General features: G+C 41.1%; 1 protein-coding gene across 8 annotated transcripts in view; it reads right to left on the bottom strand.

Annotated features, from left to right (window-relative positions):
- LOC110533631 (nuclear receptor corepressor 1) overlaps positions 1–14,915 on the bottom strand; it is a 118,870-nt gene that overhangs the window by 67,183 nt on the left and 36,772 nt on the right. For all 8 annotated transcript variants that reach the window (XM_036990037.1, XM_036990038.1, XM_036990044.1 and 5 more), the window contains exons 11-14: positions 14,288–14,378; positions 13,768–13,946; positions 11,871–11,925; positions 11,586–11,687 (exon numbers count right to left, since the gene is read on the bottom strand). In XM_036990037.1, coding sequence (XP_036845932.1) covers positions 11,586–11,687; positions 11,871–11,925; positions 13,768–13,946; positions 14,288–14,378 — 427 coding nt within the window. The remainder of the gene's footprint in view (positions 1–11,585; positions 11,688–11,870; positions 11,926–13,767; positions 13,947–14,287; positions 14,379–14,915) is intronic.

Raw genomic sequence — 14,915 nt, 5'->3', positions numbered from 1 at the left:
GTTAGACTGTAAACTCTCCTTCCAGACCCATATCAAACATCTCCAATCCAAAGTTAAATCTAGAATTGGCTTCCTATTTCGCAACAAAGCATCCTTCACTCATGCTGCCAAACATACCCTTGTAAAACTGACCATCTTACCAATCCTCGACTTTGGCGATGTAATTTACAAAATAGCCTCCAATACCCTACTCAACAAATTGGATGCAGTCTATCACAGTGCAATCCGTTTTGTCACCAAAGCCCCATATACTACCCACCATTGCGACCTGTACGCTCTCGTTGGCTGGCCCTCGCTTCATACTCGTCGCCAAACCCACTGGCTCCAGGTCATCTACAAGACCCTGCTAGGTAAAGTCCCCCCTTATCTCAGCTCGCTGGTCACCATAGCATCTCCCACCTGTAGCACACGCTCCAGCAGGTATATCTCTCTAGTCACCCCCAAAACCAATTCTTTCTTTGGCCGCCTCTCTTTCCAGTTCTCTGCTGCCAATGACTGGAACGAACTACAAAAATCTCTGAAACTGGAAACACTTATCTCCCTCACTAGCTTTAAGCACCAACTGTCAGAGCAGCTCACAGATTACTGCACCTGTACATAGCCCACCTATAATTTAGCCCTATCAACTACCTCTTTCCCAACTGTATTTAATTTATTTATTTATTTTGCTCCTTTGCACCCCATGATTTTTATTTCTACTTTGCACATTCTTACATTGCAAAACTACCATTCCAGTGTTTTACTTGCTATATTGTATTTACCTTGCCACCAAGGCCTTTTTTGCCTTTACCTCCCTTCTCACCTCATTTGCTCACATTGTATATAGTCTTGTTTATACTTTATTATTGACTGTATGTTTGTTTTACTCCATGTGTAACTCTGTGTTGTTGTATCTGTCGAACTGCTTTGCTTTATCTTGGCCAGGTCGCAATTGTAAATGAGAACTTGTTCTCAACTTGCCTACCTGGTTAAATAAAGGTAAAATAAAAATAAATAAAATAAAATAAAATACGACAGAGCCTGGGTGCGAACCCAGAGTCTCTGGTGGCACAGCTGGCGCTGCAGTACAGCGCCCTTAACCACTGTGCCACCCGGGAGGCCCTAAGGAGCAGACTTTCTATCAAGTGTTTCCCAAAACTCCCATGAAGCTCTGCGACAACACTGGAGAGATGCTTCAAGAATAATGTCTGACAAAAATACTAGGACCTAAACAAATGTAAGTAATTATAACTTCACAACAAATCATGTAAAACATTTACAATTAAGAGGAATATGTTAGTTAATGTGGAGACAAACAATCATGTATATTTTTCTTAAAAGTTAATTTAAGCAAATCATTAATTAATAAGCTGACTAGCTAACATAGCCAGCTAGATATACAGTGCCTTGCGAAAGTATTCGGCCCCCTTGAACTTTGTGACCTTTTGCCACATTTCAGGCTTCAAATATAAAGATATAAAACTGTATTTTTTTGTGAAGAATCAACAACAAGTGGGACACAATCATGAAGTGGAATGACATGTATTGGATATTTCAAACTTTTTTAACAAATCAAAAACGGAAAAATTGGCCGTGCAAAATTATTCAGCCCCCTTAAGTTAATACTTTGTAGCGCCACCTTTTGCTGCGATCACAGCTGTAAGTCGCTTGGGGTATGTCTCTATCAGTTTTTTAATTTTTTTAAATTTTATTTCACCTTTATTTAACCAGGTAGGCTAGTTGAGAACAAGTTCTCATTTGCAACTGCGACCTGGCCAAGATAAGGCATAGCAGTGTGAACAGACAACACAGAGTTACACATGGAGTAAACAATTAACAAGTCAATAACACAGTAGAAAAAAGGGGAGTCTATATATACACATTGTGTGCAAAAGGCATGAGAAGGTAGGCAAATAATTACAATTATGCAGATTAACACTGGAGTGATAAATGATCAGATGGTTATGTACAGGTAGAGATATTGGTGTGCAAAAGAGCAGAAAAATAAAAATAAATAAATAAAAACAGTATGGGGATGAGGTAGGTGAAAATGGGTGGGCTATTTACCAATAGACTATGTACAGCTGCAGCGATCGGTTAGCTGCTCAGATAGCAGATGTTTGAAGTTGGTGAGGGAGATAAAAGTCTCCAACTTCAGCGATTTTTGCAATTCGTTCCAGTCACAGGCAGCAGAGAACTGGAACGAAAGGCGGCCAAATGAGGTGTTGGCTTTAGGGATGATCAGTGAGATACACCTGCTGGAGCGCGTGCTACGGATGGGTGTTGCCATCGTAACCAGTGAACTGAGATAAGGCGGAGCTTTACCTAGCATGGACTTGTAGATGACCTGGAGCCAGTGGGTCTGGCGACGAATATGTAGCGAGGGCCAGCCGACTAGAGCATACAAGTCGCAGTGGTGGGTGGTATAAGGTGCTTTAGTGACAAAACGGATGGCACTGTGATAAACTGCATCCAGTTTGCTGAGTAGAGTGTTGGAAGCAATTTTGTAGATGACGTCGCCGAAGTCGAGGATCGGTAGGATAGTCAGTTTTACTAGGGTAAGTTTGGCGGCGTGAGTGAAGGAGGCTTTGTTGCGGAATAGAAAGCCGACTCTTGATTTGATTTTCGATTGGAGATGTTTGATATGGGTCTGGAAGGAGAGTTTAGAGTCTAGCCAGACACCTAGGTACTTATAGATGTCCACATATTCAAGGTCGGAACCATCCAGGGTGGTGATGCTGGTCAGGCGTGCGGGTGCAGGCAGCGAACGGTTGAAAAGCATGCATTTGGTTTTACTAGCGTTTAAGAGCAGTTGGAGGCCACGGAAGGAGTGCTGTATGGCATTGAAGCTCGTTTGGAGGTTAGATAGCACAGTGTCCAAGGACGGGCCGGAAGTATATAGAATGGTGTCGTCTGCGTAGAGGTGGATCAGGGAATCGCCCGCAGCATGAGAAACATCATTGATATATACAGAGAAAAGAGTCGGCCCGAGAATTGAACCCTGTGGCACCCCCATAGAGACTGCCAGAGGACCGGACAGCATGCCCTCCGATTTGACACACTGAACTCTGTCTGCAAAGTAATTGGTGAACCAGGCAAGGCAGTCATCCGAAAAACCGAGGCTACTGAGTCTGCCGATAAGAATACGGTGATTGACAGAGTCGAAAGCCTTGGCAAGGTCTATGAAGACGGCTGCACAGTACTGTCTTTTATCGATGGCGGTTATGATATCGTTTAGTACCTTGAGCGTGGCTGAGGTACACCCGTGACCGGCTCGGAAACCAGATTGCACAGCGGAGAAGGTACGGTGGGATTCAAGATGGTCAGTGACCTGTTTGTTGACTTGGCTTTCGAAGACCTTAGATAGGCAGGGCAGGATGGATATGGGTCTGTAACAGTTTGGGTCCAGGGTGTCGCCCCCTTTGAAGAGGGGGATGACTGCGGCAGCTTTCCAATCCTTGGGGATTTGCACATTGGCTTTTGCACATCGAGAGACATTTTTTTCCCATTCCTCCAAAACAGCTCGAGCTCAGTGAAGTTGGATGGAGAGCATTTGTGAACAGCAGTTTTCAGTTCTTTCCACAGATTCTCGATTGGATTCAGGTCTGGACTTTGACTTGGCCATTCTAACACCTGGATATGTTTCTTTTTGAACCATTCCATTGTAGATTTTGCTTTATGTTTTGATTCATTGTCTTGTTGGAAGACAAATCTCCGTCCCAGTCTCAGGTCTTTTGCAGACTCCATCAGGTTTTCTTCCAGAATGGTCCTGTATTTGGCTCCATCCAGCTTCCCATCAATTTTAACCATCTTCCCTGTCCCTGCTGAAGAAAAGCAGGCCCAAACCATGATGCTGCCACCACCATGTTTGACAGTGGGGATGGTGTGTTCAGCTGTGTTGCTTTTACGCCAAACATAACGTTTTGCATTGTTGCCAAAAAGTTAAATTTTGGTTTCATCTGACCAGAGCACCTTCTTCCACATGTTTGGTGTGTCTCCCAGGTGGCTTGTGGCAAACTTTAAACAACACTTTTTATGGATATCTTTAAGAAATGGCTTTCTTCTTGCCACTCTTCCATAAAGGCCAAATTTGTGCAATATACGACTGATTGTTGTCCTATGGACAGAGTCTCCCACCTCGGCTGTAGATCTCTGCAGTTCATCCAGAGTGATCATGGGCCTCTTGGCTGCATCTCTGATCAGTCTTCTCCTTGTATGAGCTGAAAGTTTAGAGGGACGGCCAGGTCTTGGTAGATTTGCAGTGGTCTGATACTCCTTCCATTTCAATATTATCGCTTGCACAGTGCTCCTTGGGATGTTTAAAGCTTGGGAAATCTTTTTGTATCCAAATCCGGCTTTAAACTTCTTCACAACAGTATCTCGGACCTGCCTGGTGTGTTCCTTGTTCTTCATGATGCTCTCTGTGCTTTTAACGGACCTCTGAGACTATCACAGTGCAGGTGCATTTATACGGAGACTTGATTACACACAGGTGGATTGTATTTATCATCATTAGTCTTAGGTCAACATTGGATCATTCAGAGATCCTCACTGAACTTCTGGAGAGAGTTTGCTGCACTGAAAGTAAAGGGGCACGCCCAATTTTTCAGTTTTTGATTTGTTAAAAAAGTTTGAAATATCCAATAAATGTCGTTCCACTTCATGAGTGTGTCCCACTTGTTGATTCTTCACAAAAAAATACAGTTTTATATCTTTATGTTTGAAGCCTGAAATGTGGCAAAAGGTCGCAAAGTTCAAGGGGGCCGAATACTTTCGCAAGGCACTGTACATTTAGCTGGCTTTATGTGCGTTTGAAATTTGTATGAATTGTAATTCTTGTTATTTAATGCAGGGATGCAATCTGGTGAGAGCCCAAAAAGGTGAAACGGAAACGCATCAATACTGTGTAAACTGCAAAACAATTGCCTCATTTTCAGAGTAGGGTTGTCAAGATACCAACATTTTACTACCGATGTGATGCCAAGTCAAGTGTCAAGATACCATTTTCTATAAGTTCTGCACGTGTGCGACACAAAAACACAAACAGATCCACCTCCTTCCTATGATTATATTGGTTTAGGGCTGTCCACGACAAAAACATTTTTTTTTCTTGGTCTGTTCTTTTGACGAATCAAAATTTGTAAATGTGTATGTAACACCCTATATGTTTTAATAAAATCAACCATATGTAGGCAACTGAGCTTGTCTGATGCTTTAAGTACATTAATTAAATAATTTAGACACAAATGACTAGAGGGGGCCTGAGATCCAGATTGCCTAACCAGAAAAAATGAACACATTTGTTTTTCCCCAACCCTCTTCCTCCCGCTGCTGCTGGCCTTTGCAGATTCTGATTTTACGCTCCTAATAGGCTACACCAGGGGTCAGCAACCTTTTTCATTTGGAGTGCCAGTTATGATTTTCATATGCACATTTTCATGGAACAGTTTCATTCCATTTATAATAAAGTCTTCGTATCTCAAAATCATTGTCATGTGTTTAATCAAAATTCTATCCAAATCTAAATGAAAATGATGAACCTAAAAAGTTACTTCTATTACCATTCTACCAACTATGTAAAAATAACCTACATAAAGCCAACAAATAAAAATATTGCAGCCTGCAGGTAGAAAATATCCCGATAAAAACAAATATCCTATAAATCACATTGGCTACACATGACCTGTCTGCAAAGAACGTGATACAATGTTTCAACTATTAACTTGGGTCAGGCCTGAAGCTTATGCTAGAAAACTTGCACCATTGTATAAAATATTCTGGGCCCTCAGAGTTTCCTGCTCCAGTGAGCTCCGGACAGACATAGCTATAGGCTTTATGCGCAATGGATAAGAAGAAAATTAGGTAGGCCTATTGTATGACGTTTCCACCGGAACAGAGCATGTAATTTATTTCCCCCTTTCACGCTGAGTGGTTATCGAAAGAGAGCTGGAAAGAGTTTTCAAATAGGCTACGTTGAGGAACAATTGTCACTCTCAATGGATGTAAAAAAACAACTTTGTTTACTTGCTGTTTGAGGTGAAAGAGAAATTACTTTGAAAAGTTCCACAGTGGTGGCGAGCTCGATCCCCAAATGGCCACATTTATAGGCTTACATTTGCACACAGGCCAAGTAGCCTAAGCCGTCTTCTACGTATAATTAGGTGTCCTTTGTCAACATTGACAGGAGCGCTACAAACAAAAGACAAAGAATAAAATTGACCACTCCTAAATGAAATAAACCAAAACGTGTTCCTCACAAGTGTAGCTGAGGTTGTGCACTCCGCAAACAACGCCACTGACAATGAGAACGGTAAAAGACAAATAACAGTAAATTGAATGCATTTTCAGAAATTACTGTAACCAAACATTGTAGATTCAAATTTATGGGAATTAATGGTAAAATGTACTACTGGTACTGGTGTGCCATCCCCACGGCCTATCGTGGGGATGACCAGCAGCCTATCGTCCTAACAATTGACTAAATGGGGTCAGCCCTACATGCAAGGGATGTTTTGTTTAGCTTTTTTTATTTCGCTTATATTGCATTGGACATATACAGTTCCTTAAGTGATTACACTTGGATGTTTGCGTACGTTTTTTTTAAGCATGATAAAAAAGGCAAAAAAATATTATTTTGCAGAAAATTGTACTTATTATTTTATAGCTGATTTGCTCATATCCAAATTGATATTTTTTTGCCATCCAAGTTACCATGTTAGCTAGCTAACATTACTAAACAAGGTAATTTGTTATCAAACAAAATATTAGCGGCCCACAAGTAGTTTAAAATGGCCCATGACCTGATTTATTGAATCATATAAAACGTGCGATTCGTGGTAGAAAGGGGAGAAGATATAGCTCTGATAATATAGGGCATAACTTTTGAGTTGTTTGGTCTATAGACACGCGGTTTTCAGCGATGTAAAGCCGCAATGTGGTCGCTGTGCTCTGTTTTTCCCTCTATGACAGTGGCACTCGGAGACGGTGATGACAGTGAAGCCTAGTCAGACCGTAATGTGCACTTGTTCTTACAGCCGAAGTTCAAATATACAATGTATCCACCTTTCTCGTGCTCGAGCCGCTCCAATAATTAAACAAATGTAACAGAAGCCTCACTGTCAGCACACCCCAGATCGCCATCACAGCTAAATAACATTTTAAAACTGATGGAGATGCGCAGAAAGAGGGAACGGAGGGAAGCAGCTGAGTAGGCTAATGTAGGCCTAATGCTAATGGCTGGTTAGGTGATGGGGCTGACTGACGACAGCTGTCACACGTGATATTGGATGAAGCACTGATTCTGATATGACACATCTGACATCACACTCTGAAATGTGTTTGATATTCTCATTGTACGAAGCGCAGGGATGCATTCTGTGCTCAGTCAATTTCGATATGAGAAACATGCGGGTGAAAGATTCAGCAGACTGCTGGCGTTACACATCTGGCTAAAAGACTACTGTAGCTGTGCTGGAGCCACTTTTATTGATAACTTTGACACCTTCTGGAAACAGAAGATACTCTACAGGAATGACGGAGTCCATCCAAATCATCTTGGCTCCTGGACTATGTCCCCGCATTTCAAGGCTGCGTTGAAAGAAATGACTGGTAAATGATCCAAGACCAGCTCAGCTAATCCCTACCATTGTGACAATGAGTCGTCATAATGCTGCATCAAATGTACATGATCATTGGCAAACACAATGTAAGAAATGTAATTGATGTACCCCTATGTACCCCTGAATACATATGTTTATCCCACAGCTATTGTAAGCAGAAATCATGAGCCTATAAACCAGAGTTACACTGTTAGCACTGAGGCGGTGTGCAATAGTAGGAAGACCACTTTATGCAGCTCACCCTGCACTGTCAATGTAAATAAAATGAGTAAGTCTACTTCTGATAAGCTTCCCAGTAAAGCATGAAAAACAATCCAGCAACCCAGAAAAGTGCTAAAAATAGCCCATATTAACATATGTAGCCTAAGAAACAAGGTTCATGAAGTCAATAACATGCTTGTAACAGATGACATTGATATTCTGACTCTGAAACTCACTTAGATAACACCTTTGATGATTCAGTAGTAGCAAAACATGGTTATAACATCTACCAAAAAGCCAATGGAGGCGGTGTTGCGGTCTATATTGAGGACCACATTCCTGTAAAGCTTAGAGACAATCTAATGTTAAATACTGTTGAAGTAATATGGCTACAGGTTCATCTGCCTCACCTGAAGCCCATTCTTGTGGGAAGCTGCTATAGACCACCAAGTGCTAACAGTCAGTATCTGGATAATGTGTGAGAAATGCTTGATAATGTATGTGATATCAACAGAGAAGTCTATTTTAGCTATAATCAAGCTGCCCACTCAGGAAAAAACTTCAAACTCTAACCAGTGCCTGCAACCTGGATCAGGTCGTCAGTCAACCTACCAGGGTAGATATAAACAGCACAGGAATTAAATCATCATGTATTGATCACATCTTTACTAATGCAGCAGATATTTGCTTTAAAGCAGTATCCAAATCCATAGGATGTAGTGATCACAATTATAATAGCCATATCTAGGAAAACCAAAGTTCCAAAGGTTGGGCCTAATATAGTGTATATGAGGTCATACAACAAGTTTTGTAGTGATTCATATGAAGTAAAGAATATTTGCTGGTCTGTGGTGTGTAGTGAGGAGCACTTGACGCATTTATGAAACTACTTATTCCAGTTACTAATAAGCACACACCCATTAAGAAAACGACTAAAAACTGTTAAATCCCCTTGGATTGATGAAGAATTGAAAAATTGTATGGTTGAGAGGTATGGCAATTAAGTCTGGCAGCCCAACTAATTGGCAAACGTACTGCAAATTAAGAAATAATGTGAGTGAAGAAAACTACACTATGAAACAAAGACAAATTATATAAAACATTATATTAAAAAGCTTTGGGACACCTTAAATTACATTTTGGGTAAAAAAGCCAACTCGGCTCCTTCATTCATTGAATCAGATGGCTCATTCATCAAAGACCACTGATAATGCAAACTTCTTTAATTACTTTTTCATTGGCAAGATTAGCAAACTTGGGGATGACATGCCAGCAACAAACATTCACACTACACATCCAAGTATATCAGACCAAATTATGAAAAGACAAGAATTGCACTTTTGAATTCCGTAAAGTCAGTGTGGAAGAGGCGAAAAAATTATTGTTGTCTATCAACAATGACAAGCCACCAGGGTCTGACAATCTAGATGGAAAATGACTGAGGATAATAGCAGACGATATTGCCACTCCTATTTGCCACATAGTCAATTTAAGCCTACTAGAGAGCGTGTGCCCTGAGGCCTAGAGGGAAGCTCAAGTCATTCTGCTACCCAAGAAGAGCAAAGCCCCCTTTACTGGCTCAAATAGCCGACCAATCAGCTTGTTACCAATCCTTAGTAAACTTCTAGAAAAAAATTGTGTCTGACCAAATACATGGCTATTTCACAGTAAAAAGAAATTGACAACAGAATTTCAGCATGCTTATGGGGAAGGACACTTACACAAATGACTGATGATAAAATTATTGTGGGGGCTGCCTTGTTAGACTTTGGTGCAGCTTTTGACATTATCGATCATAGTCTGCTGCTGTGTGTTTTGCCTTTACTATATATATATATATATATATATATATATATATATATATATCTATGACCGTTTACAATCTAGGGTTACTCCAAATTGTTTACTCATCTCAATATACATACATATATATGTATATATACACATATACATATTAATATGTGTGTGTGTATATTATATATATATATATATATATTATTTATTTATATATATATATATATATATATATATATATATATATATATATATATATATATATATATATATATATATATATATATATATATATATATATATATATATTACTGCTATATTGTTGATAAAGAGTTAATTGTCTAACAGAACAGAGGACATTATTTAAATGGAAGCCTCTCAAATATAATCCAGTTAGAATCAGAAATTCCCCAGGGAAGCTGGTAAGGCCCCTTGCTTTTTTCAATTTTTACTAATGATATGCCACTGGCTTTGGATAAAGCCAGAATGTCTATGTATGCGGATGACTCAACACTAAACATGTCAGCTACTACAGCAACTGAAATGACTGCAACACTCAAAAAGCTTCAGTCAGTTTCAGAGTGGGTGGCAAGGAATAAGTTAGCCCTAAAACTAAAATCATTGTATTTGGAACAAAACACTCACTAAACCCTAAACCTCAACTAAATATTGTAATAAATCATGTGGAAAATGAGCAAATTGAGATGAGTAAACAGTTTGGAGTAACCCTAGATTGTAAACGGTCATGGTCAAAACATATTGACGCAGTAGTAGCTAAGATGGGGAGAAGGCTGTCTATAATAAAGCAATGCCCTGCCTTCTTAACAACACTATCAACCAGGCAGGTTCTACAGACCCTAGTTTTGTCGCACCTTGACTACTGTTCAGTCGTGTGGTCAGGTGCCACAAAAAAGGACTTGGCCCTTGGATGACTGGCCCTTGGATGTACACAGAGAGCTAATAATAATAATAATATGCATGTCAATCTCTCCTGGCTGAAAGTGGAGAGATTGACTTCATCACTTCTTTAATTTATGAGAGGTATTGACATGTTGAATGCACCGAGCTGTCTGTCTAAACTACTGGCACACAGCTCGGACACCCATGCATACCCCACAAGACATTCCACAAGAGGTCTCTTCATAGTCCCCAAGAAGCAACACAAACATTGGTGCATACACACACGATAACAAAAGCACTATACATACACATGGATTTAGTACTGTAGATATGTGGTAGTGGTGGAGTCGGGGCCTGGGGGCACACTGTGTTGTGAAATCTGTGAATGTATTGTAATGTTTTTAAAACTGTATAAAACTGCCTTAATTTTGCTGGACCCCAGGAAGAGTAGCTAATGGGGATCCATAATAAATACAAATACGTAGTAGCTGATCTGTGTATGGACCCTAAAACATTTGGTATTAATATTAGTTCAGAACAGTGGTTTTAATGTTTAATTGCTTCCACTGGTTCAGTAATTGTAGAAAATGACTGAGCAAAGGAAACGCAACTGTTAAAATGTTAAACTGCTATTATGGAATGTCATGCTTCAGTACTACTCCACATTGAACTACAGGTACATTACGGGCATATTGTTCTTTTGCAGTTCTCATACTGTATGTTACTCATATGGTAAGTACGTATTTCTTGCATGAGAAATATAAGGAAAGCTATTAATGCCACCAGTACAGGTATTGTGAAAAACACAAGTCTCGTCATCAATTAATTGCGTGGTAGGCTATCCTTTGGCTGCTTCTTCTGTTCACGAGTGATGCAGTAAAATGTTCCATTCCATAGGGTTCTCTCTCCATACAACTAGTTGCTCCATTTCAGGGACACTCGAGGGGGGGGGCATTGGCATACCAGTCCCTGACACAAGCATTATTTACTGGTTAAATCCCACCCAGACAGCCTCTCGGTAATTTCCAAAGCCCATTCATTAACACAAATACATTTAGCCATTCCCTAGTGAAGATGCTCTCTAGAACTCACGTGGTTTCTCCCTCGCCGTCTGCCGTAGTTGCGTCTCACCAGTGTCTTGTAGTTCTGGTTCTTCTTGGTCAAGTAGTAGTACAGGACACAATCGGACACACACTGCAGAGAGAGAGATGACAGAGGAACATATGAGCCCATGAAACATTTAAAGAACAGACAAATGCAAACCATGTGCTTTTGGGTTTGTTGGATTAACTTCATAAACATATGGGGGAGAGTGGAGAATAGGCTTTACTACAGAGTAAAATCACCAGAGAATGAATTCAATCCACTGTAGCTCACCTTTCTCTCTAGATAAGAAGCAATGAGGCCAAAATTTTTTGGGTGCTGAACAAACCTGTGAGAAAAACAAGGGAAAATAGTCACGGTTAAAGCTACATTTTGGGATTCAAAAAATAAAACGGCAGCCCCGCCACTTGTTTTGGTATACAGCTGAGGGATGGTTGCATGGCTACTCAGACTCCTTGCTCCGGCCAAAGGCTACACTACACCCACAGACTTAAGTTTCTTCTCTGGAAAAGTCTGGATCGAATTACCTGCCCGACACCTCACCAAATGCTTCAGGGTCGTCTGATTGGTCCAGAAACCGATGGGTTGGGCCAGAGCCAGAAAACACTGTTAGTTTTTCTTTAAGAATCCCTCCTGTTCTCCACTCATTACCTGTATTAACTGCACCTGTTTGAACTCGTTACCTGTATAAAAACACACCTGTCCACACACTCAATCAAACATACTCCAACCTCTCCACAATGGCCAATACCAGAGAGCTGTATAAGGACATCAGGGATAAAATTGTAGACCTGCACAAGGCTGGGATGGGCTATAGGACAATAGGCAAGCAGCTTGGTGAGAAGGCAACAACTGTTGGTGCATTTATTAGAAAATGGAAGAAGTTCAAGATGACGGTCAATCACCCTCGGTCTGGGGCTCCATGCAAGATCTCACCTTGTGGGGCATCAATGATCATGAGGAAGGTGAGGGATCAGCCGAGAACTACACGGCAGGATCTGGTCAATGACCGGAAGAGAGCTGGGACCACAGTCTCAAAGAAAACCATCAGTAACACATTACGCCGTCATGGATTAAAATCCTGCAGTGCACGCAAGGTCCCCCTGCTCAAGCCAGCACATGTCCAGGCCCGTCTGAAGTTTGCCAATAACCATCTGGATGATCCAGAGGAGGAATGGGAGAAGGTCATGTGGTCTGATGAGACAAAAATAGAGCTTTTTGGTCTAAACTCCACTCGCCGTGTTTGGAGGAAGAAGAAGGAAGAGTACAACCCCAAGAACACCATCCCAACCGTGAAGCATGGAGGTGGAAACATCATTGTTTGGGGATGCTTTTCTGCAAAGGGGACAGGACGACTGCACCGTAGAGGGGAGGATGGATGGGGCCATGTATCGCGAGATCTTGACCAACAACCTCCTTCTCTCAGTAAGAGCATTGAAGATGGAACGTGGCTGGGTCTTCCAGCATGACAACGACCCGAAACACACAGCCAGGAGTGGCTCCGTAAGAAGCATCTCAAGGTCCTGGAGTGGCCTAGCCAGTCTCCAGACCTGAACCCAATAGAAAATCTTTGGAGGGAGCTGAAAGTCCGTATTGCCCAGCGACAGCCCTGAAACCTGAAGGATCTGGAGAAGGTCTGTATGGAGGAGTGGGCCAAAATCCCGGCTGCAGTGTGTGCAAACCTGGTCAAGAACTACAGGAAACGTATGATCTCTGTAATTGCAAACAAAGGTTTCTGTACAAAATATTAAGTTCTGCTTTTCTGATGTATCAAATACTTATGTCATGCAATAAAATGCAAATTAATTACTTAAAAATCATACAATGTGATTTTCTGGAGTTTTGTTTTAGATTCCGTCTCTCACAGTTGAAGTGTACCTATGATAAGAATTAGACCTCTACATGCTTTGTAAGTAGGAAAACCTGCAAAATCGGCAGTGTATCAAATACTTGTTCTCCCCACTGTATGTGATCGTAGACAAATGTAAGCAAGGACTGAAATTGTTTAAATCAAATAGTGTATGTTGGGCTTCTTGTGGTCAATTTGCAGTCTACAAATTTGTAATTATGTTCCAGCCCCCTGACCATCTGCTCAAGAAGAAATCGTCCCACAGCTGAATCTAGTTGATGATCCCTGACATAAGGACAACAAAAAATAACTGGTACTCACTTTTCTTTGAAGATCTCCTTCTCGTGTTCGGTCCACACATTCATGAACTGCCGAGCCTTGTACACCTTCATGGGGTCATCCGTCAGGCCGTTCATGTTGATGAACCTGACTCGCCTCTGCTCGGTGTCGTACATCATGGGTGGGATGACGGACAGCTGTCTCATCTGCTTCTCGTTATTCTATTGGACGAGAGGAGGGGTTAAGCTATTTAAATTTTTGTTAACCTTGTTTCAACTTGAACTTGACTCTGATGATGATTGAACGGCTGCATCCAGATTCAACACCGTTCTTCCTAAGTATGTACTTGCATACTTAGTCATTAATTTAAAAGCATGGGATTGATGCAAGCATTGGCTGGAGGGAGTTTCAACCACTGTGAAATCCATGACAGGAAGTGCACAGAGAGAAGGGTGGACAATCGAGATGTAGCCAATGACACGCCTACAATTCTTGAGAACTAGAGGAAGTGGTAATGGACAATGACCTTTAACTGAGATGTTTCAAAGTTGACAGCGCTCACCTCCTGTTCAGAAAGGCCATCGATGATTTCAGAAATCTCATGCTCGCTTCTGGCAATGGTCGCAGACATTCCAGTTCCTCTCTGACCAACCCTAAATTGGAGAACAAACACAGATATTAAGAAACATAATGACCTTTTAAAAATACCAAATGTGCATCCTCCATATAACAATACTGGGTAGGTGCCATCACATCAGTGTGCCCCTCCTTCCCACATGACCCTTCCATTACCTCTTCACTTGAGGTTTAAAAAAAAAGAAAAAAAAAAAAGAAAAAAAAGAAAAAAGGAGGCTAAATCAAGCTGTAACAAACAGGTTTTCTGAGAAATCTTCAAACAAAGCAGGGAGAACATTGTCTGCTAACAAGGCTGTTTAAGCATACAGGAATAAGTTTACCTCCTTCACCACTCCTTTAATCCTTAAGATTTGATTGATGCAACCTTCAAAATCTGTCTGTTTAAACTAGCAATGTTTTTTGTATGGGCTACGTCTCAATCCACCGCATTCGCCTAGGTCGGCCTTCCACATCTCTAGTGGAAAGTGGCAGAGCTACAGCGCCATTTGACATGCCAAAAATCGGTCATCTCACAAAAACATAGGTAGCGTCTGAACAGTTTGGCCCATAAACTA

Source organism: Oncorhynchus mykiss, chromosome 10, assembly GCF_013265735.2.
Source record: "Oncorhynchus mykiss isolate Arlee chromosome 10, USDA_OmykA_1.1, whole genome shotgun sequence".
Classification (NCBI taxonomy): Eukaryota; Metazoa; Chordata; class Actinopteri; order Salmoniformes; family Salmonidae; genus Oncorhynchus; species Oncorhynchus mykiss.
Note: the sequence above shows the minus strand (reverse complement) of the source record. Positions and strands in the feature narration are given on the sequence as shown.